Source organism: Python bivittatus, unplaced genomic scaffold (genome assembly GCF_059951505.1).
Source record: "Python bivittatus isolate LINGU-HERP-01145 unplaced genomic scaffold, Pbiv_v1 ctg000370_np1212, whole genome shotgun sequence".
Classification (NCBI taxonomy): domain Eukaryota; kingdom Metazoa; phylum Chordata; class Lepidosauria; order Squamata; family Pythonidae; genus Python; species Python bivittatus.
In genome coordinates, this window is record NW_028277062.1 from 811930 (window position 1) to 839745 (window position 27816).

General features: G+C 49.4%; 2 protein-coding genes across 7 annotated transcripts; one reads left to right on the top strand and one right to left on the bottom strand.

Moving 5' to 3' along the window:
• Positions 1–60: 60 nt before the first annotated feature.
• EFS (embryonal Fyn-associated substrate) lies at positions 61–15196 on the bottom strand. 6 transcript variants are annotated; one of them, XM_088142218.1, is made up of 7 exons: positions 14816–15196; positions 12616–14130; positions 9295–9627; positions 8632–8730; positions 6420–7088; positions 3364–3511; positions 61–2217 (listed from the first exon to the last, which is right to left on the bottom strand). In XM_088142218.1, the coding sequence occupies exons 2-7, from the start codon at positions 12625–12627 to the stop codon at positions 1757–1759; spliced, it is 1722 nt and encodes a 573-aa protein (XP_087998344.1). In that variant the 5' UTR covers positions 12628–14130; positions 14816–15196; the 3' UTR covers positions 61–1756. The 6 variants fall into 6 exon arrangements, with proteins under 6 accessions (XP_087998344.1, XP_087998343.1, XP_087998346.1 ...); XM_088142217.1 differs by having other exon boundaries at positions 12616–14133; XM_088142220.1 differs by lacking the exon at positions 14816–15196 and having other exon boundaries at positions 13528–14772.
• Positions 15197–23938: 8742 nt separating this feature from the next.
• On the top strand, positions 23939–27456 carry IL25 (interleukin 25). Its single transcript, XM_025173826.2, has 2 exons — positions 23939–24280; positions 26843–27456. Exons 1-2 carry the CDS (start codon positions 24189–24191, stop codon positions 27111–27113), a joined length of 363 nt encoding a protein of 120 aa, XP_025029594.2. The 5' UTR covers positions 23939–24188; the 3' UTR covers positions 27114–27456.
• Positions 27457–27816: the final 360 nt, after the last annotated feature.

The window sequence follows — 27816 nt, forward strand, 5'->3', positions numbered from 1 at the left end:
TGGCTGGGGAATTCTGGGAGTTGAAGTCCACTCAAAGTTGCTAAGATTGAGAAACTTTGTGCTAGGCAACAGCCTCTGTTATGCCAAAGACAGGATGATACCACATTGCGGCTCCTGGGAAGCTGATTTTTAAAAAATGTTAATTTAACTCTTCAAAGTTTTTTTTATAAATTTAATTCTCTCTGAGCAAGGGGTAACCTCCGATCCCATTCTCTCAGCCTTACCAATCTAATTTAATAAAAGAAAGAAATACATTTTAGGAATATTCTTCCATCTGGTATTTTGGACTCCCTTTTTCCAATTTCCAAAGCAAAATCTAACTTTCTGCTTGAACAACACGCTAGACCTCATGAAAAGAGGCAAACACAGCGATTGCGGAAGACACTATATAGAGGTTTGTAAACATCCTTTTCATTCTGCTGTTGGAAAACTGAATTTCTCTTTGAATGACTGGAAGCTATTGTAGACAGAGGCATTTTCCATCCCAGGGCACTGCAGAAAAGTTAAAACAGCTACTTATGTTTGTGAGCCACTCAAAACCAGAATTCTGTATTCGACAGTTATTTGATTGCATTATTTCATTCCAAGATGGTGCCTGTTTTCAACGAAGAGCTACACAATTATTTTGATTGCACACTTTTTAAAAAAAAATCTGCACACTCTTTTTTTTTTTAAAAGCCCCAATATTCCAATAATTAAAAATAAAACCAAAGCCTTTCCAAGGATAACATCAGGAACATGGAGAATATCTCTGGAGGGACAAGGAAGGAACACACCAGAACTTTTAAATGTTGCCTTTAACACACAGCCTTTTTTCACCTATTTTATTATCATCAGACCTAGAGAGATTGTGGCAAATATTTCCTGAGAAAGATGCTTTATGTGCCCTGGGGAGGAAGGGCTGAGAAGGGGGCGGCTAAATGCAACATTTGACTGGCTACTCTCCAAAATGAGGACTTTCACAAGAAGGGAAGAAACAGGCGTTGAACAGATCGAGCTGAAGAGCTTCCGAAATTTGTTCCAACTTATGTGTCCCTTACAGAGAGGCTGGTCTGGATTTTTAGTTCTGCAAATTTCGAAAAGACCCCTTTAGAGCGATTCCACCATCATGCTGACAGCAAAGAGTTCTACCTTCTAATTTCTTTGCTAAGAGCTTTTCATCTCGTCTGTCCTGCCAGCCCTTGACGTGACATCTTCTACTGCAGATTATTGGGGGGCCTGGGGAGGAGGGACCCCATTTCCCAGCAATGTTCTCCCTTGTTCCCTGTTAAGGCTCTGGGGGTGGTGGGGAGAGCTGGTCCTCTCATTTCTGCCATGGAGGGCATACAGAAGCAGTGAAGGTCCCCTGCCCCTCCTCCAGTCAGTTCATCTCCCTGGACTACGGGATCAACTTTCCATTGAGTCTGTGCTGAAGGTCCTGCAATGGAGCAGATCCCGAGATCGAGAGGTGCTGTGATGAGAGAGAGGGCAAATTTTGGGGTGTTCTTTGGCCAGAAAAGTCAAAGATTGTAGGCTACAACGAAGGAGGCAAAGATTGGGTGCTCATGTGGAAGTACGGAAGGAGCCGAAGCAGAAACCAAAGCTCGAGGACGGTTGCTTCTTGGCACGGGCATCGGCCGCTGAGGACCCCGGAGCAGGTCTGGTCTTGGCCAATGTACGAGCCAAACTCAAGCAGAACGTCTGCACCAACCCCAGGACGGGCACTGGCCAGGATGCGCCACACCGGCGTCCTCGGGCACCCTCTGCAGAAAGAGATTCATCTTCCAACTTGGGGCGGAGTCGCAGCGGTCCCCGAGTCCTGGATCAAGAGGGTGCCAGGGTGCCCAGCAAGGTGGTGAAGGCCAGGGCTTGGCGGGATAATTCGGCCACGCAGCCCTCCATCTCCCGGGCCGCAGGAAGCGATGGGTACCGCAGGGCAGCGCTCTTGACGGAGAGGACGGCTTCCTTCAGGGCTTGGCACAGGGCGCCACTGGCTGCCCCCACCCTCGCCCGGACTGCCGCCGAAGACGCCAGGCGGGAGACCGTGTCGCCCACGAAGACCAGTTTGTGCGCCGTGACAATGACGAATTTGCCGTGGGGCACGAAGACGCGGGGTGGCTGGTGAGCCCCGGCGCTGGCCAGGAGGGCCTCGATGGCAGAGAGGAGGGTGCAGTAATGCGTCTGGCACTGCCCCGTGTAGAACTGCAAAAGCTGGCTGTCCTCCAGGGATGGTGGCACCTGCCAAGAGAGGGAAACATCGAAGATTGCGGCTTTAGGAACGCAATGCCACTGGTGATTTTCAAAGCTATGTTTTCTGCCGTTCTCTACCCCCAGCGCAGTGTTTCTCAACCTTGTCAACTTGAAGTCGTGTGGACTTCAACTCCCAGAATTCCCCAGCCAGCATGGCTGGCTGGGGAATTCTGGGAGTTGAAGTCCACACGACTTCAAGTTGACAAGGTTGAGAAACACTGCTCCAGCAGTTGAACTTTTCCCAGGCAGCTAAACAGGTTTTATCAAAATCAATTCAACACGGCACTATCCACAGGGTGTGGTCAAAAAAGTCAAAATGGCAGCCATGACAATGGGACAGGTTTTTTATGGGTGTCAAAAACACAGGCTCAGCTTTGATTGCTGCGTGGCAGCTACCATCTTTTTCAACCACACCTTGCGGGCACCCCATTTCAACAATTTGTTGGGGTCAAATAGACAATAATCCAGATAAACCAGCCCCAATCCTCCCTCTCTCATGATCATCATTTGTGGGGAGCAAACTTAAATGGTATCTTAAGCTATTTCCAGGAGAAATATGCTAAAATATCAAGGCCGGGAGAATGGGGTGGTTGGTGGATGGATGTGAGTGTTATTGGGGTTTCAAAGTCATTTATTAACTTTATTTTTCTTTTGCTCACCGCCCAGAGTTCCTTTTGGTTGATAGGCAGCTATATAAATTTGTTCAATAAATACATATACACAGACATCGGAGACTGATCTTTAAAAAAATGAGGGTGGAACTGGTTAATCGTTGGATGGGAGACCACTAGGAAATCACAGGGCTGTAGGATAGACTGAGAATTAAAAATATATATATATTCATATGAATAAAGACACAGGCATGTCTGTTTGATCCCCCGGTGGCAAACTTCCCTCAGTTGACTTTACTCAACCTTTCCAGAAATAATATCAGGTTCGGAAGTATTATTTTCAGAGCATTTACAGGAATTTTTTTTTATCCGTTTCCTTAAGACAAAACCTGTGCATTTCAACGGATAAAGTGTTCTGCAAGGGAGGGGAGAAGGCAAAGGTTGCTTTTGCAAGCCTGGCTTTGAACAAACATCTCAGCTTCTGCTTTTTAAAGGCTCTGAAGAAAAGGAGGGATCCGCTCACAGGGATGGTAAATTCGGTTAGGACACAGCAGGAGCGATGGGTTGCAAAGATAAAGAAGAGATACCATTTCTTCGGTCTGAGCTGCGTCTCCTGGGAGCGTGGGGCTTGCTTCGGGCGTTGTTGCTTTTGGCTGGGTTTTATCGGCCCCCTAAGAAAGGGGAAGGGGAAGGGAAGGGAAAAGAAAAAAAAGAAAAGAAATTAAATGAAAAAAGGAAAGGAAAGGAAAGGAAAGGAAAGGAAAGGAAAGGAAAGGAAAGGAAAGGAAAGGAAAGGAAAGGAAAGGAAAGGAAGAAAAAAGAGAAGGAAAGAAAAAAGAAAAGAAAAAAATGAAAAAAGAGAAAAGAGAAAAAAGAGAAAAAAAGAAAAAAAGAAAAAGAGAGAAAAAAAATGAAAAAAAGAGAAGAGAAAAGAAAAGAGAAATGAAATGAAATGAAAAAAAGAAAATAGAAAAAAGGAAAGGAAAGAAAAAAATAGAAGAGAAAGAAAAGAAAAGAAAAAAGAAAAGAAAAGAAAAAAGAGAAGAGAAATGAAAAAACAAGAGAAAAGAAAAAAGAAAAAGAGAAGAAAAGGAAAGGAAAGGAAAGGAAAAAGAAGAAAAAAGAGAAGAGAAAAGGAAAAGGAAAGAAAAAAGAAATGAAAAGAGAAGAAAAGAAAAGAAGAGAAGAGAAAAAAGAGAAAAGGAAAGGAAAGAAAAAAGAGAAGAAGAAATAGAGAAAAGGAAAAGAAAAAAGAAAAGAGTCTGCATCTAACTGGTGAGTTTCATACAGGATAAATGAGACAGAAAACCAAATACGAAGAAAAAACTCCACGACCAAGATGAATGCAGACCAGCGCAGGGAAGGGCTCCTTTCGAGCCCTGCAACGCTTCGGACCCGGGGCCCACGCAGAGCCACGCGTTCCCGCCGACCCTTCATTCTTTCCCCAAGCGCATCTTTTCCGGCCGTGGGGCTAAGCTCAGTGGCGGGACCCCACTGCTTCTACCTGCCCTCCAGAGCACCTTTTGGCGGTGCAATCCAAACCTCCCCACCAGGATCTGTATTATCTCAGTGAAGGAGAGTGTGTGTCTACACAAGAGGATTGTTTCTGTTGTGTTTCTCAACCTCAGGCACTTTAAGATGTGTGGACTCCAACTCCCAGAATTCCCCAGCCAGCAAGGGAGTTGAAGTCCACACATCTTAAAGTGCCTGAGGTTGAGAAACACCTGGTTAGGATTTGGGATTTAAAATGACCTCCTCATCCACAAGGCTCCTTACTCCGAATTTGAGTTTTGGGTATGCAGCGTTTCTGCCCTGCAAATACCTTTGCTAGCTAGAACAAGCAAACATGATCCGGGGGTTTTAATTGCAAGACGCTCCCCTCCCCTTCTCTCCGGCAGCCTCCTGCTGGGATTCAGAACATGCTGCTGTCTTCCGGTTAAATGCAATATTTGAATAAACAAAGCTATGGCTGGATTGACAGCCGTTTCACACAATGCCCCGGGACACAACCTGCTAAAGGACAAAGTACTTTAACCCAAAGAAGAGGCAGCTGTGGTTTTGAGGAATCCACTCTTTACATTTAAAGGGACTCTTCCAGATGTGGGCCGGGGTTGAGTCGAAGCTCTTTTCCCCAATCCGGGCTGAAGTCCTGCCCGAGTGAGTTTTGCACGCCAGCCGTTGGGCAGCATATCATATTCTGATCCTTTTGGGTTAATGTTCACCTTTCTTTTGTGGATTAAAGGATGGAAGCGTGTTTAGGCTCAGGGTGTGTTTACAAGGATGGAAAGTTAACCGGATTTCATCATGAAGCGAAACGTGCTGGAAAGCCTGTTCAGCTTTCCAATTTATGCAAGGCACAAAGTAACCACTTCGATGCCCGGTTTAAGAGATGATCTCCTATTTAATTATGTTTTTTTTTTTTTGGGAAGCACGTGGTTTTTTTTTTTAATCTGCGCTCAGTCGTTACCGACTCTGCAGTGACTGCTTGGACGAGTCCTTGCAGTTTTCAAGGCAATTGTTTTGGAAGTGGTTTGCCAGAGCCTCCTTCCTAGAGCAGAGCCCAGCTGGCGAGCGCAGGAGGCGGGGTTTCCGTTGCTTCGCGCCCTTTTTGGGCGCGCGGGGTTTTTCGCGCTTACTGGCAACTGCTCCCGACTCCTTTTTTGCAAGGCGCCGCCAGCATTTTTCCTCCCACCGGAGTGAGAGTCCCCATTTATCTACTCACGTGAGTTTTCGAACTGTTGGGTTGACAGGAATTGGGGAGGAAACAGGAGCTCACCTGCTAACGCGAAGGCTGGACTCGAACCGCTGAAGCGTCGACCATTTCTGGCCGGCAACTTTCAGCGTCATTAAGCCGCTGCGCCACCGCGTCCCCCTGAAGCACGTGGATCTAGAGACAATTTGGAAGGAGTCTGCAACGTCTGAGGAGTCGAGGGCTGCAATGTATCCAAAGGTACATGCAGGGGAGGTCAAAAAAGTCAAGGGGGCGCCAGCAATGGCGTGGCCAAAGCCCTGCCCCTTTTGGTGTGTTGTGTGCAAAGGGGGCAGGGCTTCAATTGCACAGGTGCATATGCTATCTTGAGTTTTTCCATCCCCACCTACAAAAGGCTGCAGAGAAGCAAAGGGTGACGGCGTCGCATCTCCGGACGAGACAAAGTGAAACTTCTTTAGCTTTGGGCTTGTAGCTTGTTTGGGGGCAGTTTCTGGGGGGAGGGGAAGGAGCAGGGGTCCCTGGCAGGCAACGATTCCCATTCCCATCATTATGCCCCCCGCCACCTTTTTGAAATAATTGCTAATTTGGGGCAGTTTGGAAAGACTCTGGGCTAAGTTTAATTTTGGGGGGAAAAAGAAATCATGGATGGACTCCTGAAATCCAGCTGTTCGGCAACTGAATTTCAGCCGTGGGGTTTTGGCCTGGGGGGCGGCACTTGCAGAAGGCTGCGACCCAGGGGTCGCCGGCCTCTGACGCAGAAAAGCCCAAGGGCTGGGGGTCCGCTCAGGATAAAAGCAAAGCGGTATCTGGATTACGTCCCGACGTCAACAGCTGGATCGAGACCTGCCCCGTGCTGTGGCTGCCCTTACCTTGAGGTGAACGTAATCGTACTCGTCGGCCAGACGGATCCCCTCGTATTCGTTGTGGACGTCGTGCCTGGCTTGGTCCAGCACCTCTCCTGCCCTGAGACCCCCCAGCCGGGGCGGAGGGGGAGGCAGCGGCCGGTCCTGGATGCTGCCTTTCCGGACGATGCTGGGCGACGGAGGGGGAACCTCCCCGGAGAGACGTTCCTCGCTAGGAAGAGCGGGCAGTGGGCGACGGGACAGGCTCTCCGCGGAAGGCAGCCGGGGACGGGTGGGGGGCCCCGGGTCCCTCAGGCTGAGTCCTTGGAGGGCCCCCTCCAGGGGTGGAGTGCTGGGCGTCAGCAGAGGAACATCATAAATGCCCCCATCCTCTTCCTCTTCCTCCTCCTGCCCGCCTGCCCGGACATCCTCGGGGGACTCGTACAAGTTAAGCAAGGCGGAAGCGCGGCGTAAATTGGATGGGATGGCGTAGATCAGTGGCCCTTCGCCGCTTCCTTCCTCCTCCTCTTGGGCCAGGGGCTTCTTGAAGGCGAGCGGCACGTCGTAGGCCTCGTCCAAATCCGGGGGGGCGGTGGGCTGGGGGGCCACCCGGGCCACTTTCTTGGCACGTGGGGCAGGCGAGTCGTAAGTGTCCGAGAGCGCGTCCCGGAGCAAGGATGAGGGCACGTCGTAAACCTGTGAGCAGAAAAAAAGATAAAGAAGAGTCCCAAAAGAAAGTGTGTTTGGGGTCAGACATCACTCTAAGCCAGTGTTTCTGAACCTTGGCCACTTTAAGATGTCTGGACTTCAACTCCCAGAATTCCCCAGCCAGCGATGCTGGCTGGGGAATTCTGGGAGTTGAAGTCCAGACATCTTAAAGTGGCCAAGGTTCAGAAACATTGCTCTAATCCATTTTGCCTGGTTTGGGTGCTGCATGCTGGGTAAATCCAGTTATTGCATTATGCTAACCATAGTTTACAGCTCAGTGCATTTGAACCACCCAACATGGCTTGATAAGCAGGTTGAGAGCTCAGCACGGAGGATAAACACAGCCACTCCGGTCTGTAATTTAGAGTTTATGGCTTAGCACAACCTGAGACCCCTGTTTATTCTATTATTCCATAGGCCACAGTAAAAACAAACCATGTGTGAATCTGCTGGTTTCAAAATGGCAAACTTGGCCACGGGAAGACATGTGGACTTCCACTCCCAGAACTCCCATGGCTGGCTGGGGAATTCTGGGAGTCGGAGTCCGCACATCTTCCCGTGGCCAAGTTTTGAGAAGCCCTGGTCTAGTCTTATATTTTAGACCTGACCAGCTGCTCCCTCCACATTCACACCTGTCATTCCCACCCAAGTGTTTGTCCATCTAAGGCAACCGTTGCCTTGGCTGGGGAAGGCGAACGGCCCCTTTGCACGCAGCTGTCTCTCCGTAAAGGCTCAGATACAATTACGCTCAGGCAACCGGGCAGACACAGCCTCTAATCCCACAGGCGCACCCAGTTGTCCCCTCAAAAAGCTTCGCCACCAGCCCACAGTCGCCTTGGCCCCTCGCGACTTGCACAGAGATCAAATGTGCTCCCAGCCCTGCTTGGAATACCAGCAGGGACGTTTCCAGAAACGGACAGCACCACTCTGGCAAGGGAGAAGGAGAGAAAGCCCTCCCAGGTCAGATTTTAATAGAAACCAGCTGGACAGTGGGCAGGAGGCAAAAAAGGAAAAATAGAAAAATCATGACTCCTGCCATGCCATCTGGGTTGAGGATAATTTACAAGCACAAGAGGTCCCTGCCCTGAAGAGTTTACAATCCAGTAAACTGGAAGGATCCAAGGGATAATCTGGAAGAGAAGACTAATGAAGGTCATCTGTCTCTCTCTCTCTCATCTATCTTCTATCTATCTATCTATCTATCTATCTATCTATCTATCTATCTATCAATCAATCAATCAATCAATCAATCATCTATCTCTATATCCATCCATCCATCCATCCATCCATCCATCCATCCATCCATCCATCCATCCTTCATATAAAAACTTGTTTCACATCTCTGGAAGTAACAACAAACGTTGGACCTCTTCCTTCTAACTGAAAATGGAACTTTTGGCATTTATAAATCTTGGACCGATTTGCATAAGGCAACAGGGAGGGAGTGAAATCTGGGATTAAATCGATCCCCAGCCATCAAGCTCTGCAGGTGACCTCTGCAGCTGGTCACCTTTTCTTGACTCAATCGCACCTCTGTGGGATCTTCTTCCCTTCGGGTACCCCGAGGCACCCTGTAGATCCCCTCTGGGGGCAGCGGGCAGGGCCGTGCAGGTGGTGGTACCTCATACACCTGGGGTGGGAGAAAAGGACAAGAACAAGGAGAAATCAGACCTGGAGGTCAGGATTCCAAGAGAAGTCAGCAGGTTCCCGGGGCACCAAGCCACATCTCAGCTGGGTTTGGCCAACATGCCAGTCTGGGCCAAAAAGGGACGGACAGTTTCTGGTTTGGTGTGGTGGGGAGAACCAGCTTGCATCTTGGTGGGTTGGGTGAACCAACCCAACCCATCAAACTGGACGGCAAAAGCAAGGAAGTTTTGGGTAAGCAGCTTAGAGAGTTTAGAAGAACCACAGGTTCCTCCTGAACATTTGTTCTACCAGGCATCCTTCTCCAGCCTGGGGCCTTGTAGATATGGTGGAGTACAAATCCCATCACCCATGCCCAGCCAAAATGGAGGGGGATCTCAACACATGTGGAACACAGCAGGCTGCTAAACGCTGCTCTGGTGGAAGAGGAGATGTTCAGGCTTCTTGGCTTGGGTAGAAGTTGGAAAAGATGGAAGAGTGGTCTCTGGGGACATTAGGAAGCAAGGCAACAACATGGAGAGAAACAAGCATGACAGAGCACCCCTCTCACCTCTTGTTCTTCTTTCCCCTGGTCTCTTTTTTTCCACTCCTCCACGGGCCCCTCAGAGATCCTTCCGACCAGAAGACCCTCATTCTTCGGCACCTGGTAGACCTCTGCTGGGGTGTGATTCGGGTGAGCGGCTGGCCCAGGGGATCCCGACTCAGGGAGGACCCTGACCCTGTTGGCGGGCACGATCCCTTGCTGGCCGTGCAATGAACAAAAGTGCCAACCCTCCAGGCCTGTCCCTTCGGGCTGGAGGAGGACCATCAGGTCTCCCTTGTGGAACGAGAGTTCGTCCGGACACTCGGCAGTGTTATCGTACAGCGCGCGGCACAGCTGGGCCTGCGGGGCAGAGAAGGCAGACACTCAGGGCTCAAGTCCCGCTCTCCAAAGTTCAAATGTTTTGCCTTAAGCTGAGCTCTCCAGACTATGATGCCCAGAATTCCCAGATGACAACTCCCAAAATTCCCAGAGCATGACTCCTAGAATCCCCAGATTACATGCCCAGAATTCCCAGACTACAACTCTGAGAATTCCCAAAGCCATGGCTCCCAGAATTCCCACAGTACGACTTCCTAGAATTCCCAGACTACAACTCCCAGAATTCCCAGCCAGCGTGGCTGGTTAGGTTATCTATGACCAAGATGCTGAGATGACCTTTTTGCAATACAAGTTGGGACCAACAACCTGTACATTTTTATGTGTGTACAAGCATTTCCCCTTCTCTAGAATGGAGTATGGGTAGTCCTTGTTCAGGGATTGCCTTGTTTAGCGACTGTTTGCAGTTACGACAGTGATGAAAATGTAACTTTGCCACCAATCCTTGCATTTACGACCTTCATAGGTCTGTAAAACAAAGGAAAGCTGAAGGAAGATTGTAATATCATGTTTCATTAAGTGACCGCTTTGCTTAACGATTGAATTGCTGATCTCAATTGTGGTCACTAAACAAGGACTACCTGTATATCACAAATGCTCTAGGCTTCCCAATGTGCTAGATCTCTACTTGTGGGGACATTTAAATTTTTTTTTCAAATGATGAAGACTTCAGTCATGAACCTCCACCACCCGTGGCTTCAGTGCTACGTGATTTATTTTATACAGGAAACCCAGCTCCCGAATAATTTGCCCCTCATATTACAAAGTTGTATATGCATTTCTTACAACTACAGCTCCCATCATGCCCAGCTATCATGATCAGGATTCTACAGAGCAGCCTTTCCCAACTGTATCCTGTAGATCTGTTGGGCAGCAAATCCATCATCCTGTTCTCTGAGGAACCCAGAAGCTGTTGGCCGAAACAGCTTTGGGGATATCTGGTCGGGAAAGGCTGGGGCAGGAGGTAGAAGGACTGCAAGTTTAGCCTCCCTGCACTTAGAAAACTAGTGCATCAGGGAGAATGCTAGCTCTTCACAGACAGGGAGTTTTGAACGGGACTTAATCCAGCCATCTTCCCTTCCCTGATAAGCTGAAAGGATTCAGCCCACTAAGGCCGGGCCGTGGGCTTTCTTAAGGCTGCCCTGATAAGCCCCATTTTTAAATGCAAGCTCTTCCATGCTTGAATTCCCCTGAAAAATACTAGGGAGGAGGTCAAAAGACTTCTTGCTGGGAAATCTGCCCAAAAACTGGGAACAGGATGAACCAGGCAGGCAAAGCATTGCTCAGCGTCCCCTCTTCAGAAGCAGACGCTGAGATCTGCAGCGAAGCTGGTGGCCTTTCACCAAAAGCCCGGTTTCTAAACATTTCTCAGGCTGAGCAGCGATAGTTTTTACACGTCCTGCTGGACGGCAAACCCCAAGAAAAGTCTTGCCTTTTCTAACAGGAACAGGTTGGATCCAGACTTGGGCAGAATTCGCTGATCCTGCAAAACCTGGGTTTAGCACTCATGCTCACGCCCTGAACCATGATTCACGTTCCACAATACTGATTGTCAACAAAGCAAGCCATGTTAGTTGACCACGCCGTACAAATCAGCCTTAGGGCAAAACTATTCCCCAACCACTTTAATTCTACTGAGTCAAATAAACAGGATACCCTCAGTCTCGTTCACCTATCACACTAAGCCACAAAGTAAGTGAACGATATGGACCTACAGCACTGAGCAGGACCATTTATGGGAGTCAAAAAAGTCAAGATGGGAGCCACAGCCACGCAGTCAAAACCCTGCTTCCTTTTCTACCTATGTTATAAGCAAAGTTGTTGCTCTTCTTTTTAACCTCTCAATTCAAATTGGGCAACCTTCCCGGAGGGCAAACAACCCCATCAAAATGGTTAGATTTGAGCATCAGCTGGTCATTCATAATACTTTCCTATTTTTCCCAGCCTTTGCTTAGCAACCCCGGTGTCCTGCAATTCTACAACAATCAGGTTAAAATATACATCTTGAACAACAACAGGCAATGCTCCTTTGAGGGGAGGAAAATACAGCTGACGGCAACTTGGCTGTCAAGGAGAAAGCAAAACCACCCAGTTGGGTGTTGACAAGTAAAACTTTGCCAGAGATGATTTCATTTAGGGAGTTTGGTCCACAGCCCTTGATCAGAAAACTCGGAGTTGATGCGTCTCAGCAAGCCAAAGGTTTTCACTATTTATGGGAAATGCTTCATCATCAACAGAAAATCTAAGCGGTGCCTAACTTGGGACCCAAAGAAGCCGCGATATTTTCCAGACTGGAACGGGGAGCCAGCTGTAACTGGACAAGGGATTCCCTGCCCCATAAGCCCTTCCTTTCCCTGTCGTGTAAGGCGCCTTGAAGGGTGGGACCCTCCCCGTTCCACCGTTCCATTCAGAAGAGGAGAAACCTGAACCCAAAGGCTTTTGTGCCCCGTTAGGATGAACGTAGCTGCTAAATTTCACCCCCATCTGCAAAGCATGTCCTGATTTGGGAGGAACATTAAAAATATTTCGATTAGCAGAAGTATTCAGGAGAACACGACGTTTCTCTCTTCTCCCCCCATAATTTTTTCTGCACCCCTCTTTTCTCAATGCAGTATCCAATGTATCAGTGTTTCTCAACCTTGGCAACTTTAAGATGGGTGGACTTCAACTCCCAGAATTCCCCAGCCAGCAGGGCTGGCTGGGGAATTCTGGGAGTTGAAGTCCACCCATCTTAAAGTTGCCAAGGTTGAGAAACACTGCAATACATCAAAGCATTCACCACCACCTTATCAGTATTCAGATAATAAGAAGGAGGCCCTAATAACCTTGGAATGCAAATCTTTTCTCTAAGGTCAAAAGAGTTTTCAATTCCTATTTTACTACAGCGTTGTGGCCAGGATTGCTAGCTTTCTTTCCTTCTCTTCTCTTCTCTTCTCTTTCCCTCCTACTTACACTTACAGACATGTTGGGCCTCTGACATCAAACAAAGGAGCAAGAAGACCAGAAGCAAAAAGACCCCAGCGAACCAAAACGACACCTTAATACATTCAGACTCTTGAAAAAATAAATCCAGTTTTTAGAAGCGTGCTTGTCCTTCGCTCTGTACTTTGTGCCCAGAGGGAGGGGAAAAAAAAAAAAAGATTCCTGAGAAATTTAAAATCGATTTTTCGTTATCTTAAACTGGCAAGCAAGCCACACAGAAGAAGCTTTAACTCTCCAAAGGTTCCTTGGACAATGTTGGCAAGAGGGTTCCCAGTGAATATTCCAATGCAAAGTGGGGAAAAAAAATCCCAAATAAAGTAAGCGGTTCCTATATTTCGACCACCGTGAATGTAGTTCCTCAGAAGTTCGGCCAGTTGCAATTTGCAATTCCCTATTATTATTTCCCCAGCAATTTTGGTGAGGTTTTCCAAATCTCTGGGTCAGCAAAACGCGCCCAGAAAAGTTATCTGAGTAAGTCCAACTGTTTCCAGGCTGAATGGATTGAGGGAGGGCGGAGAAGAATCCAACAAGTTGGAACAGAGATCCTCGATGCGAGCAGAAAGTGGAAAAGCAGCCCAGAGACATTTACAGGGTTTCTTTCCAAAGCTGTTTTTAAAAAAAATGAAATAGGGAGAACAGCAACAGATTTTGCAATGTCATGAAATCCAAAAAAAAAAGAAGAAAGAAAAAAAGAAAAAAAGAAAAAAAGAGAAAGAAATCTGGTTTCCTCTTGGCAATGAGCAGGCCCAGATTATGAACCCACATCTGCCAAGAAACTTTTCCTCTTAAATTCAGAATAAAAGACAGCCAATCCAGAAGTTCCTTTAGAAATATCCAGCAGGCAGGGTGGGTTTTTTTTCCCTGAGAACAAGCAATATTTACCAGAGATATCTTTACGTTTTGCAAGTTTTCTCCACTCCTCCAACTTCGTTAAATATTGAGGTTTGATTCCAACTTTCTCCCAACTCCAAAATGCCCCCGCGTAAATCCAGTCAATGTTCAAGAAAATTCCAGATCGCCAACGAGTCTCTGATACGTGTATCAAACAAGCATTGGCAAAATTAACTCCAGCAACTGTGAAGCGCTTCCAAATAAACTGAATTCTTCCAGAAAAGCAAGCTCGTTTTTTCCTTCAAGGCTAAAGGGCCGAGGTTAAGTTTCAGACAATTTTAATTTCAAGCAACGTTGCCTGCTCCCGAAATGCCCCCCAAATCCTCTGCCAGCGTTGGAGGTTGCCACATGATCGTGTTTTCACTCTTCCCAACCCCAAATCAAGCAGAGGCAGGAATGCGGGAGGCAACAGTGGCACATTGCGAAAATCCAAATAGGCATATATGTTGGCCAAATATTTATTTCAGATCTCAGGCAGCGGCAGGGCTGACTTCCTAGCAAATGTCCCCAGACTCCCAAAGGTTGCGGAAGAGACCGTTGCCAGGCCAAACTCAGCAGCAGCATCAGGCTCCGGCCAAATGTCCCCTCCGTCACCTGCTGAAAACAAAGTACAAAGAGTTATTGTAAAGACGGGTTCCAGGCTTAACTTAAAGCAAGTGGCTTTCCCGAAATCGAAATCGAGCAGGCTGCTCCGTTCCCCTGCTTCCAAGAGGAGATTTTGTGCCTTCGGGAGGAAGGTTAAAAAGTCTCCCCGCAAAGGGCACCTTAGGGGCGACTTCCCAAAGTGGGCGCTGCGCGCAGAGCAGAGCAGAGCGCGCGGCGGGGCTGGCCGGCTCTGCAGGGCCGGCGTTCGGAGCCCGGGAGACACGCCACCCCCAAATTAGCCGAGCCGGCCCTGGCACTTCCCCGGGATCCAGGCTCCGGCGAAGCCCGTCATCAGCGCCCCGCTGCGCGGCTGCCCCAGCCAGCGATTTCTGCACGCCGCGCGGGAGGAGGGCGGAGTTCGGATCCCGGCGGGGGCTGGCATCGGGGTGGGGAGAGGGCCCCAGGGCTGGGGTGCCCTGGCCGCGGGGAGGCGGAGAGCGAGGCCGGGGCGGGGGGGCGGCAAAAATCTGGGAGCGGGAGGAGGAGGAGGAAGAAAACCGGGCAGTTTGGAGAAGTGCGCAGCGGAGAAGGGGAGAGGGGAAGGGGGTCTGGGCGGGGGGGGGTCCCGAGCCCTTCCTCCCCTCCTCCCCAGCGGATTTTCCTCCCCCCGCGATCCGGGCCAAGGGATGCTTACTTCGCCGGCCCCGCAGACGCGCCCCCCGCGCCCCAGCGGGCGCCCTCCTCGCCTCCGCCCCGCTGCCAAGTCGGCGGCTCTGCCTCCTCTGCGCCGGCGCTTCGGCCCTCCCCTCCTCCTCCTCCTCCTCCCCTCCCCTCCCCCTCCGCGCAGTTTTGCCCCTCGGCCGCCTCCCCGGCTGGCAGAGCTCGCCCGCCTTCCTCCTGCCCGGCGGCCGCGACCGGCCCCCGGCCCCTTCTCCCCTTCCGCGCCGACGCGCCGCGAGGGCGACCTCTCGCTCTGCAGCGCCGGGGGAAAGGGCAGGCGGCGGGGTTGGCCGGCGCCCGACCCCCTCCTCCCCCAGCCCCCCGGCAGCCTCTCCCCGGGCACACACGTCCCTGCCTGCCGCCTGTCGCCTCCCTCTCCCACCTCCTGGGTCCTAAAGAGCCTCTGCGAGCCAGAATTTGGGGGAGGGTGGGCGAGGAGCGCCGGGCGCCCTCCCCGCCCCCGCCCCGCCCCCGCGGCCTCCGCCCCTCTCCGCCGCCAAGGCGGCGCTGCCAGGCTGGCCTGAGCGGGGAGCTGGGGAAGAGCGCCTTGAGGACTAGCGCCCCGGCAGCGGAGGCGGAGGCGGAGGCGGAGGCGTGGGCTGGCCCGTGTCCTGCGGGAGGCACCCCGGTTTCCCCTTGGAAGGTCGCCGGGCTTAATCTCCGCACCCCGCTGACTCGGGGCGGAAAGGGGTGTGAGTTGATCTTCTGCATGGGGGGTCGTTTATCCCTCGACCCCCCTCGGCCTCGCTTGTCGCCTCTGTCTTCGGGTGCGGAGGGCAGGAGAGAGATGAAGGAAGGCAAAGATGAGGCAGGACAATGCTTTCATGGGGAGGGGGCTCCCGGAGAGCCCCCCCCCCCGCCAAACCTTTGTCCAAGACACTCCGTTCTCCTCCCCCAACTGGGACTCTGAACTGTGTCTGGAAACCCACCTTCCTTTGTTCCCCTTTGGTATCTCTGCCAACCAGCACGTAGCTATCCAACCGGCAGATCCCTCCCTGGCCACCCATCAGGCACCCTAACTTTTTACATCATCATCATCATCATCATCATCATCGTCATCATTTTTATTATTAGCCCAACATCAGCCTTTAAAGCAGCTGGATTGCAGAAAGGTAATTGTGCAATGAAAAAGACACCAGGCCGCAAACGGACACGTTCTTGAGAATCGTGCCCAGAAAAAAACTTAATTGGGAACAGCAGGGCATCCTGCAAGGAGGGGATAGGGGTGGGTGGGTGTGACAGTAGCAAGCTGGCATATCTGGGATTTATTTCCCCCGTGGACACAGCAGGTGGCAGCACAGGGCCAATTTTGGATTGGGGAACTAAGCAACACCAGGTGCTTGGCACTCGGAGGGGAGACCACTAAGAAATCCTGGGGCTGTTAATATTCCAGAAGCAGCCCTGGAAAAGCAATTCTACATTCTTGCTAAGAAACCAACATAACTGTGCCTAACAGCCACCAGTAGCCAAGCGTGACTTGAGGGCGTTTTTACTTTACAGCTCCTGTAAGTCAGCCAATAGGCACGCCCATCCCTGGCAGCCATTTTGTGAAAGCGCCCAAAAGAACTGCCAACGTATAATTCCTTGCACTTAGACCACGCAGCTTTGCTCCCCCGGCCATCCTTTTATTTTATTTATTACGTTATCCACCACTTTTTTCAACTTTAAAGTTGCCCTGATTTACTGCTGAGCGGGTTATTTTTTTTCTTGGCATACCCAATATGTAATCATTTTAAATTTAACTTCCTTTTAGAATTAGTGAACCACAATCTTGAAAGAAAGAACTTAACATGATGGTTACTGCATTTTTTGCGGCTTTGCCAATGTCCCAGCAGCCTCAGGTTTTTAAAGGATACTCTGTGGATTCGGAAGATTTGGCATGCAAATCTCCGTAGATTTAATTAACTAACAATGAGATCCAGTGGGGGGGGGGGGGGGAAGGCCTATTGAATTACAGGCAAGGGTACATAGAACTGCGGTCTTAAACTCATATTTTTCATTATCTGAGGTTTTTTTCAGACCCCTATGAGGACTAACCTAGTTGAAGGCATCATCGTTGCATTCGCACAAACAGAAGTTGTTTAGTCTTAAACTTGGTTTTGTTTCGTTTTTGAGGCTTAGTGGGTTGGGCACACCCAGCCTGTTTGATTCACTGTATTGTGTGAATCCAGAAAATGAGTCAGGTCAGGAACTAAATTAAGCTTGTCAGACGAAATGGAGTGTTACCTCTCCGGGGACCACAAATAAATCAATTATAATTCAACTCAGTACACCTACAGTGAAATGTATTGGGGTCTGAATGCAACACAGCAAATGCTGGTTTGCATGCCTGAGGGTGCACGTTGCAACCCTGTTGTTTCCAAAGATTATCTGAACGAATAGCATCATTTGTGTAATGACACGATAGGTATTTTTTACATATTACCACATTTCTGTACCGTTATGCAGAAGACACAACTCACACAAGCGATGTAGTGTAAATTTAACATTCAAATGGAATAAGAGGCATCTCTGCCTCAAATTAGCTTATTAAAACAAGTTTTTATTGTATGCAAATTACATACCTTCCAATTTCAGTGGACATATGGATTTAACAGACCTGCTTTCTTGCAAATGGTCCATTAAATTGGGGTTTTACTGTATTGAAATGTAAACCGCAGAAAGTTCAGCGGAACTCATTTTTAAACAAACCCGACTGTGCTACAAATCTTTACAGTTTTGCTTTGCGTTTTAAGTTGGAATAGAGCAACATAGGTAACCTTCTGTTTTTGGACACAGAGTTATCCTACATTTTATAAAACGTCTTTAACAGAATCAGTTAAGAGGCAGAAAGAACAAAACAGAAAGAGCAAATGATTTTAAATCTGATAAATGAAAAAGAACCACAGAGGTAGAGTAGTTCAGAATTTCACCTATATCTATCACTGCGAAGAGGGAAAAGTGCAGAAAGTAATCAGAATTATGAGGGGTTCCAGCAGCACCCCATAGTTTAAAACAAACAGGTTTAAAGCATGACGTAGATGTGGACGGGGTCAAAAAATTCAAGATGGTGGCTCCAATCACCTGGCAGTGGTGGCTTTTTGATCTCCCTGCAGACGCTCCTGGGGGCAAGTGATGCCCACGTGTCATGGCATCATCGTGCCAATTTTCGCGCAGTGGCATCGTGATGCAGATGATGTCATCGTGGCTTGTTCCAGCCACCCGGCATTCCATTTCTGGCCAAATCCGGAAAATGGGTTAATTCAGTAACCAGCGTGTTGTGTGAACAGAGAGAGAGCGAGAGGGAGCGAGTGGGTGTCTTGGTAATTGCTGACCCTCCAAACAGGATTGTCTTTTTACTACATCTCTACACCGGTGCTATAGATAGGTAAATTATAAATACGGCTTAATTCAAAAGTTTGCTGCAGCGTTCCAGAGAGAGGAAAAATGGGACTTTGAAGAGGGAGGGCCGACAACGCTCAAGCCTCCGAAGTGACTAAAGATCCATTTTGCATCTGGTTTGTACCTTTTAACTGTAGCGCTGACTCTCCTCTCTTCTTCACCCCTCCCGCCCCCGTTTTTCAGCACTTCTTGTCGTCCCTTTGCTAAATTCCAGACTGAAGAGCAATTCTGGTGGATTCAAAAGCTTGCGTGATCTTTTGAGACGGAAGACAATAAAGTTTTCTTGGAATAATTCTAACAGGCCAACTCAACTGCCGGCGGCACTCACGTAAGGACTCTCCGATCCGTAGGATTTAGAGCCGGACAGCTGATACGGGTCCAGAAGTCAGACCACCTCTTTCTTCTATGGAAGAACCCCTCCAAATCTAATGCATATGGAAGAGCTTTGTTGCCTGAAAGAGTTGGCTGGGGAGATCTGGGTTCAAAAGCCCTCGACACGGTTGTTGCTGGGAGGTTAAAAGAGCAGGAGAAGCCAGAATACGGACCCTGGGGTTTCCCAAAAAACCTAGTTAACTACCATAGTGTTGTGCCTGATCTTGGGTGACCATGGGGGGAATGACCTCTCCCCAGAGAGAATCCCCCTGTTCTTCCAAGGACTTCTAGTGATCTCCTTGATCCCCTTCTTCCCCTCTCTTCCCCCTCTGCTACTTCTCAATCTTGCCAAACATCCTTTTTTTCATGCGACGTTTGCTTGCATCCTAGGCCCGCAGCACGTGAATCTCTGCTGAGTCCTGAAGGGTCTTCCTTCGGTGATGGTCTCCAAATCCATCAGCTTCCCTCTCTTGCAGGGCAGCGAGGGGCGCCACGAGAGCGATTTCTGCATGCCGCCTGCCCGTTTCGGCAGAAACGCCCAGAAAAAGGGAACGGAGAAACCAGCCGCTGTTTTCGGCCAAATCACTGCGGCTTCGTGATCGTCAAAGGACCTCCTCGAAACACCCCCTGGTTGGGTCAGAGCCAACGGTTTGATTTGCAAGACAGCAGAGAGGTGAAGAAGAGGCGCCCAGGGGTGGGGCTGTTAAAAATAAAGAGCTCTGCACGTGCTCAAGGTGGGTCAGCTTGGGTTATTCCGACCTGTGGTTGAGGATGGACGTCTGCTTTTGAAGCAGATGGCAAGGAGAGATTTGGCGGCCGGATTGAATATGGCTCAGTTCTGGAAAAAATGGGATTTGTTAGCTATTTTTCAGTTTCCTGTCTTCTGCTGTGCCCCTTTGATTGCCCTATGCCAGTGTTTCTCAACCTTGGCAGCCTTCCGATGGGTGGACTTCAATTCCCAGAATCCCCCAGCCAGCATGGCTGGCTGGGGGATTCTGGGAGTTGAAGTCCACCCATCGGAAGGTTGCCAAGGTTGAGAAACAGTGCCCTATGTATATTTTGCTATGGTGACCCATTCTGTTGTCACCTAACCGTGCTGGTACTTTCTTCCTGTTACATAATACATTTCTTTTGCCCATCTAAACCGGAGAGGCAAATTCACCGGCTGAGATGCAAATGTCTTGCAATTCCCATGGAAAACCAGCTGCGATTTCTCTCCAAAACAAAACAAATACACCAGGACATGGGTACCAGGCATTTTCTGTGTACGTGCAAACTTGGGGACTAGATGGAAGAACCCCCTCCCTTTCTCCTCTGTGACTTTTATGGAAACAAAATGGCATCACTGCACACCTATTTCCTCCCTGTCGGGAGTTCACTGAACCCCTGGGATGGAGAAATTAAAAAGATGGGGAGAAGTGCAGAAACAGGAGTTTTAAAGCCATGTTTTCACCTGCCACAGTACCCTAATACTGTGTTTCTCAACCCTGGCCATTTTAAGACGTGTGGACTTCAACTCCCAGAATTCCCCAGCCAGCATGGCTGGCTGGGGAATTCTGGGAGTTGAAGTCCACATATCTTAAAGTGGCCAAGGTTGAGAAACACTGATTCATACTATGTCTGAGGAGTTTGTGGTTCTGTATGTAGCAAGACCCAGTCATTGGCTTGCTATGGTGGATGAACCAAGTCACTGAGTGAAGCCCTAATGTGCACGATTGGTTTTGGCACAAGCACGTTGTGTGAACAGAGCACCTGGGTTTTATTATCAACTGAATTTGGACCAGCCATTCATTCTCAGCCCAGCCAACCTCACAGGGTTGTCACTGTGAGGTTCAAACTGGAGGAAGGAGTCCTTTCTAGCTTGAGTTTTGCTCCTGGAGGAAAGCAGGATAATAGTCTCACAAATTAAGACATATAAAATAAGATTTGGCAGCTTATCCTCTTTTTGTTTTTTTTAAACATGCTAGCTAAGTCTATAAAAGCAAGGTAAAAACTTCCTTAAGTTAAACTCAATTGCTCGGCAAGAATACAAAAGTGGTTTGCAATTGTCTCCTTCCAGGATTCTGTTTCAATTTCCCAGTCTCACGGACAACCCCGAGATCTCCTGGTGGTCTCCTATCCAAGAACTAGCTAGGTTCAACCCATCTTAGGTTTTTTTTTTTTTTTTTTGAGATCTGCCAAAGTTGGCTTAGTGCTGCCAGGTGAGCTGGTCCAATTAACTGGTCAGTTCCCAGTTTGGAAAGTCAAGGTTGCCATTGAGGATCTCCCTGGACTTGCCAAGAAGTTACAACTCGCTTTGTTTTCAAACTACTCCTGCATGAAATGCACGAAGAAAACATCTCCTTATCTCCTTTTTTTCTTTTTCTAGACGGGCTGAGCAAAGAGGTGATTGATCGCTGCTCCTCAGCCATTAGAAAAACACTTAATAGTCCCACCTTTGAAACGTGACCTTGCACACACTGAATTTTACATATTTGCCTGAATACCCAGCCAGATCTTGGGCTGCGGAGCTCCCATCCAGGTCAGGCTGGGGCATCTGATAAAAGCGGCAGTGGTACACACTGGCTGACTCACCCTGGCCCGGCTCTCGGCTGGCGCTGAAAGACACCATTGTCCCTTGGGTGACTCAGGACCCAGGGACACCTTGTGGAGGCGGGCAGGGGATCCTGGAAAACATCAAGGATTTTCCATAACCACAAGGAAACCCCTTGCTGTGGGACATACCCCACCTTTCTGCTGAATGTGCCAGGTGGGAAGGTTGGCACCCGGAGCCTTGCAGAGGGAAGACGGTTTGCTGTTGACGCTTCTGCACGGCTGCCCGAGAGCGGCCATCGGTCCCATTATTTTATTGCGTTTGGATTTGTTGACCGGGGTTTTCTCTATCAGAACAAAGAGGGCCCGGAGCTCCTTCTCTATCACGCTCTTATCAATAACAGGCTTGTGACTGCCAGAAGGAACCCGTATCGATCGCGTGCTTTGATGGCTTCTTTAGAGGCTTTGTACTTAGCGCTAGGCTAGCCAGAACAAAGTCTGCAAGCCCCATGGTGGGGGGAATAATAACCCCTTTGGAATTCACACACACATATTGGGGTTCTTACTCTGGTCCCAGGGGGTGGGCTGGCTGGGAACGGCCGCCCGAAGGCACGTGCAAAGTTAGGAAAGGCGGGGGCTGTGGATACAACCCTGCAAGGTAGGCCACGCTGGTTATTTTTGTGTGGCAGGTAGCTTGAGCTGAGCCATGGAGGTTTCACTGGCAAGGAAGAGGATTGAGCTGGGATCCACCAATACTTAGGGCCAACAAGGTCTCCCTAAATGGGAAGAGAAACTGGATCAGCCATTTTGTGAGTGCGCCTCCCCCACCCAAGCATGGCAGCCTCGCATTGGCACCCACGCCCACCTCCCGGCAGGGGGGAAGATGCATTTTGTGAATGGGCAAATGGGTCAGCCCTTATGCAAATGAGCAGCTCTGCCCACTCCCCAAGGGGGGGCATTTTGTGAATGGGCAAATCCTGCCTGGGGCAGCCTTTGGGCCACTTGCGGGCCCTGCCCGCCCACCCAGCCACCTTGGGAGAGGAAACTGGTGCCCGTTAGCCCCAAAAGGCAGCCTATCCCAGCTGTAGCATCTCAAGACTGCCCAGTTCCCAAAGCATTGAGTATCCCAAGATTGGGTTACTCAGTGTAACTGCAAGGAGGGAGGGGGCACCATTACATTCAGCATAGATCCCAACCTGCGAAGGAAGGTCCACAGTTTTCGTCCTTCACCCCCTTACCTAGTGAGCTGGGATGTGCCAAAGAGCCTCCATGTTCAGTGGCAGCCTACCTGTCCACGCCCAGCAAGGAGGCCCGTGGCCTTCATGTCTTGCATACAGCGTCGCCCCCCAAAGACTGGAACTCCCTGCATGAACTTGGCCCGATCCGGCTGATTCTTCAGCGAGACCCCGCCATGGGCTCCTGTTCCAGCCTCTCCGTTATTCACCAACTGATGAGGGTACTTGGAAACCAGAAGCTGAAAATTCACCTTCAAATATCACCTTTGAGATAGTCACCTTCACCATGGCAGCGGCAGGAATTCGGGGTGGACGGGCCCCCCCATGAGCCTCGGTGAGGGGCGGTCACATGCACCGCCCCCCCACCCCGTTGGAGAAGTCCTGCAATTTGAAAGCAAATTCTCTCATTTGCAAAACAAAACGTGGATTCTGCCCTCGCGCCAGGGGCCCAGATCCCCCCCCAAAGGAGTTCCCCAAGTTTTCCTTCCCCCCCCCTCAAAATCCATCAATGGCTGGACGGAATCAATGAACCTTTTATTGCTTTTACCCAGGAAGGGCTCTCCTGCAACATTTGCAAATCAGCAAATGATGAGTGGAAAGTTGCCGGGAATAAAATCGGGATTCCCAGCTTGGAGCGGAAGGAGTCACTGAAGCTATTGGAGACAGGAGGGTTCCTCATCATGGGTACCATCCAGCTGGTAAGTCCTGAAACCCTCTTCTTGACTGGCAGCCAAACCCAGGGGCTTCTGCGCGTCCTTCTTCTTGAGTCCTTGCTGGGAGACTCAGCTACGGAGCTCAGCAAAACCTGCCTGGAACAGTCCATTTCAGATGGCATTCTTCAGATCCTGGTGGCTCCTGGCGGGTGGCAAATGACCCTGCCGGGAAAAGGGCACCACATTTTCTTCTCCCCTCCCTCCCTCCCTCCCTCCCTCCCTCCCTCCCTCCCTCCCTCTTCTTTCTTTCTTTCTTTCTTTCTTTCTTTCTTTCTTTCTTTCTTTCTTTTCTTTTTCTTTTTCTCTCTCTCTCTCTCTCTCTCTCTCTCTCTTTCTTTCTTTCTTTCTTTTTCTTCAAGTCAGTCTTGATCCTAGCAACTGCTTGGACTAGTCCCTGCAGTTTTCTTGGAGGGGGTTTGCCCTTGCCTTCTTCCGAGGCTGAGAGAGGGGGACTACCTGAAAGTCACCCAGCTGGCTTTGTGTCCAAAGCAGCACTAACTAGAACTCACCTCCCAATTTGTAGCGTGGTCTCTTAACCACTACACCCAGCTGTCCCACTGCCTTTCTCTGGGATGACTCAACTTGCTCAGTTCAGTGTCTGGCAGCTGCTTTGCTACCACTCTCAGCTTGTTTAGGGTTAAGCTGGTGCGGGGGTGGGTGTGTGTCTTAATGCGTTAAGGCAACTGAATCAATGATGGCGCAATTTCTTTTGCAACCCCCCCCCCGCCCCCCAAAGAGTTCATTCAGTCACCAACTGAAGTGAGCAGCAATGTTTCCTTTCCCTCTTCTGGTGACGGAGGGAGACAGAGAACCCAGTGAGATGCTCCCCATCACCTAAACTCAGCAGCACTTTTCCAAGGGTGGGGTGGGGTGGGAGGCTCCCAAACTGCTGGAGGACCCTGATCGGCAGCACGGGGCCCTTGCCCCATTGCCAGCCTGACCTCCTCCACCCTCCATTCTCTCTTCCCTCTTCCAGGTGATCATCAGCATCACGTTCTTAGCTTCTCTGCCCAGCCAGGCTCAGGGGTGCCTCTCCGAGAATGACTGCTGCAATCGGAGCAGAATCCTCACTTTTGAGGCACACTTCCGAGACTCCAAGCCTTCTCCCTTGTCCATGGCTCCTTCCGCGACGGATTCCGCAATGGATTGCCAAGCGTCTTCTCGAGGCCCCGTGGCCAGACGATCCATCTCTCCTTGGAGATACAAGTAAGAGCAAACATTCCTTTAAGCCACTTTTCTATCTGTCCCTGCCAGCCTTCCCCACCCTGGGCCCCTCTGCAGGAGTGGGATTCTGAGCCCCATAATTCCCAGCAGTCAGGCTGACTGGGAACAAGGGGACTTGTAATCAACCTGGTCTGGAAGGCGCCTGGATGGGGAAGGGGGCTTCATGCCACTCCTCCCTCCATCAATGAGGGGGTTCAGAAAGAAGAAAGACTGTCTGGGTTTGCAACCACACATCAGGTGTGTTTAAGCCACACATCTTGCACAAGCCCAGCTTGTGTTATTTCACAATTCGGTGAAATTGAGCCAGTTGTTATACTTGAGTCAGCCTGGAATGAATCAATTATGATGAATTAATTAAGTCTGGCCTGGAAGGAATGCCGTAAGGAGGTTTTTCCCTTCTCAAAGTATACACAGACGGGTAACTAGCATTTAAATGTTAAACCAGGCAAAGAGAAGCTGTGACAAATCAGGAACAGCAACTCCCAGCTGTTGGAGTTAAGTGTCAGGGCCTGTGGCCCAGGGAGATGGGGGTCTTCCCTCTTTTTTTAAAATTCATCCAATGGAGGTGTTCATTAATGCTGAACAGGCTACAAAGCAGATGGTTCTCACCACTAAAAAGCTCATCTTGTATTGTCCTGGTTGACTTGGGTCAGCCCGTTGAGGCAGGCCAGAGTCCCTGCGGGTCAGGTGGCATAAAAATTTAAATAATAATGAACAATTGTTGATAAGAAAGACCAAAAAGCCTGGATAGGGGACACTGCAATGCCTGGAGACAGCAGAAGAGAAGAGAAAGAACTGGAGGAAATCACAAAATACAGTGGTACCTCGGGTCACGAACTTAATTCGTTCCGTGACTCTGGTCGCGACCCGAATCAAATTTTCCCATAAGGCTCAATGTAAATACGGTTAATCCGTTCTGAACCATATGTATTTTTTTTTTAAACCACAACAATATGACACAAAGTACAGTACGAAGAGAGAGAACGCTAACCTTGCTCGACGCGTGGAGGACAGGAAGGCGGGTGGGGAGGCGGTTACTGTTTGGAGGGAGAGTCCCCCTCCCTACAGGAAGCCACGACCATGTGTCACGGCAGGGAAAATGGCCGCGGATCCTGTTTGTCACCCGATGCGGAGTTCACGAACGGAAGCAAAATTTTCCGAACGGTGCTGTTCGTGACCCGAGGTACCACTGTATAAAGACCTGCAAACAGAAGTAGAACGACTGCGGCAAAAGAAAGCAAAGATAGTCCCGATAGTCATAGGCAGCTTGGTTTAATCCCAAAACATCTGGAGCCCCACTTGACGACCATCCATCGGCATTGACAAAATCACCCTCAGTCAATTGCAAAAGGCAGCTTTACTTGGAACAGCTTCCGTCCTGTGACAATACCTTTAACACCATCAAACAACATCTGCCTATCCCAGGTCCTTGGGGAGGACTCGACAGGTGGATAAAAATGCCAAATCCAGTCTAAACATCTGGCTGACTGGGCGACCAATAATCGTCTAATAATGAAACAGGCACAGCAGAGATTCTAGGAATGTTTTTTATTGTGTTAAGGGAGAACCACAGAACCTTGAAAACCTGTTTTTCTCTGTTCCACCTGATACTAAACCAAATCAAGGTGGGCTTTATTTTAAGTTTCTTCCTCACCTTTCCTCTTTCTGCAGCCAGGTTTGTCTACGGTAGGCAAAAATCCAAAGGAATCTGGGAGCACCTTTTCTGACCAGCAAATTTTATTTGAATGGCAGAAGCTGTCATGAACAGCAGCTCATTTCTGTCTTCAGATGCACGGAATGGCTAGACCTGGGGAAATTTGGGCCTATCGTGGGATTAATGCAGCAATTTCTAATTGCTTGTTTGGGAATCGAGGATCCCGCTGCTAAGATGCTAATGTAAAAGAACAGAGCCTGGGTTTTTTTGTGGGGGGGGGGATAATGCTATGATTTGAGAGGGGGAAGAGGGGTCATTGGGTCAAAGAGTTTAAGAACCACTGGGCTAGATTGATGTAGAGTTTAAATGGAGGTGAGGCAGGGTGGGGAAGACAGGTTGGTTAAGCAGATGCAATTTACCCGTGAGAGACAGACTGCAAGTACGTTATCAATTGGCAGTTGTTGGGTACTAAAACCCCATTGTGTTTGTCGAGAGGGCTGTTGAAAGCTTGTTTTCCACTCCATCTGGCTCAGTGTTTTTCAGAGTTGGCCACTTGAAGATGTGTGGACTTCAACTCCCAGAATTCCCCAGCCAGCATGGCTGGCTGGAGAATTCTGGGAGTTGAAGTCCACACATCTTCAAGTGGCCAACTCTGAAAAACACTGAGTCAGCTGAACTCTGGAGAATACCATCTCTTCCCCAAGTCCCCCCATTCCTTTCCACTCCGCAAAGCTGAGGAGAGGAGACCACCAGGTTATGGGGTGGGTTGGAAGTTTGAAGAAACGTCCCAGAAGATCAGGGCAAACCCTGTCCACGACCACGTGCTTGCATCCAGGTGGACAACTGGGGTCAAGTATGGTTCTTACCCTAACTGTCCTTGCCTCTTACAGGAAAGATTTCGACGCAACACGATACCCCCAGAACCTCTGGCACGCTTCGTGCTCCTGTGAACATTGCCTGTCCTTCCATTCTTCTGGTCGCCAGAACCTGAGGACCTACAACACCTTGGAAGTCAAGGGCAACTCGGTCATTATCCAGCACAACACCATTGTCTTCTATAGGCACGAATGCCCTGGGAGACACGGCTGGTTCTATCTGCAGCCCCGTAATTATTTGGTGAATGTGTCATGCGCGTGTGTGGTGCCCATGCACTCAAGCTAGGTGCATGAAAATGCAAGCTCTTAAAAGCAGCTATTTTTTCCCTGGGACTGCTCCCCCCCTCCCCAATCATTCAGTGATGGAACTGGAAATATTTTAGCTTCCCTCTGGCCATGCCTGTTTGGGCCCTGAATTTGTAGGATCCTCCTAGCAAAACAGGGGCTTTAATTCAGAGACAGGGACCTCTCTGATCATGTGCAGAGTTTCCTCTCTCTGCAGTCAGTGACCACCCACCCACCCAAATCTGGCCATTAGGAGGGTCTGTGAGCAGGTCGCTTCTAGGCAAAAGAAATGAGTGTCTCCCCCCCCCCAAAAGCAAAGAGAGGTAAAACCTCAGGACAGCCGAATGAAGGGACTAGGATTTGCAATACAAGTATAGTAACAGTGTGAGATTTTTTGAATTATATTGTATTCTATTCCATTCTATACAAAGACCAGAAGTGGCTGGTTTGGGTTTGCTTTTGTAACCTGTTTCAAAATTGTGGCTTGTTCAATAAACTATGGTTAAGCTCTGAGTAGGATGCATGAACTGGGTTTAAAACTTACAGGGTTAGTCTTAAAATACGGGGTAAAAATAGAATGCAGCTGCTTTAAAACGGACACTTCTTTTTCAATTCACTTTAAACCACAAAAAACCCTCCAACTCTCGAAAAACTGAAAACGTCTGCCCACCGCACTTTACACACACACACCCCCACCCCCAAAA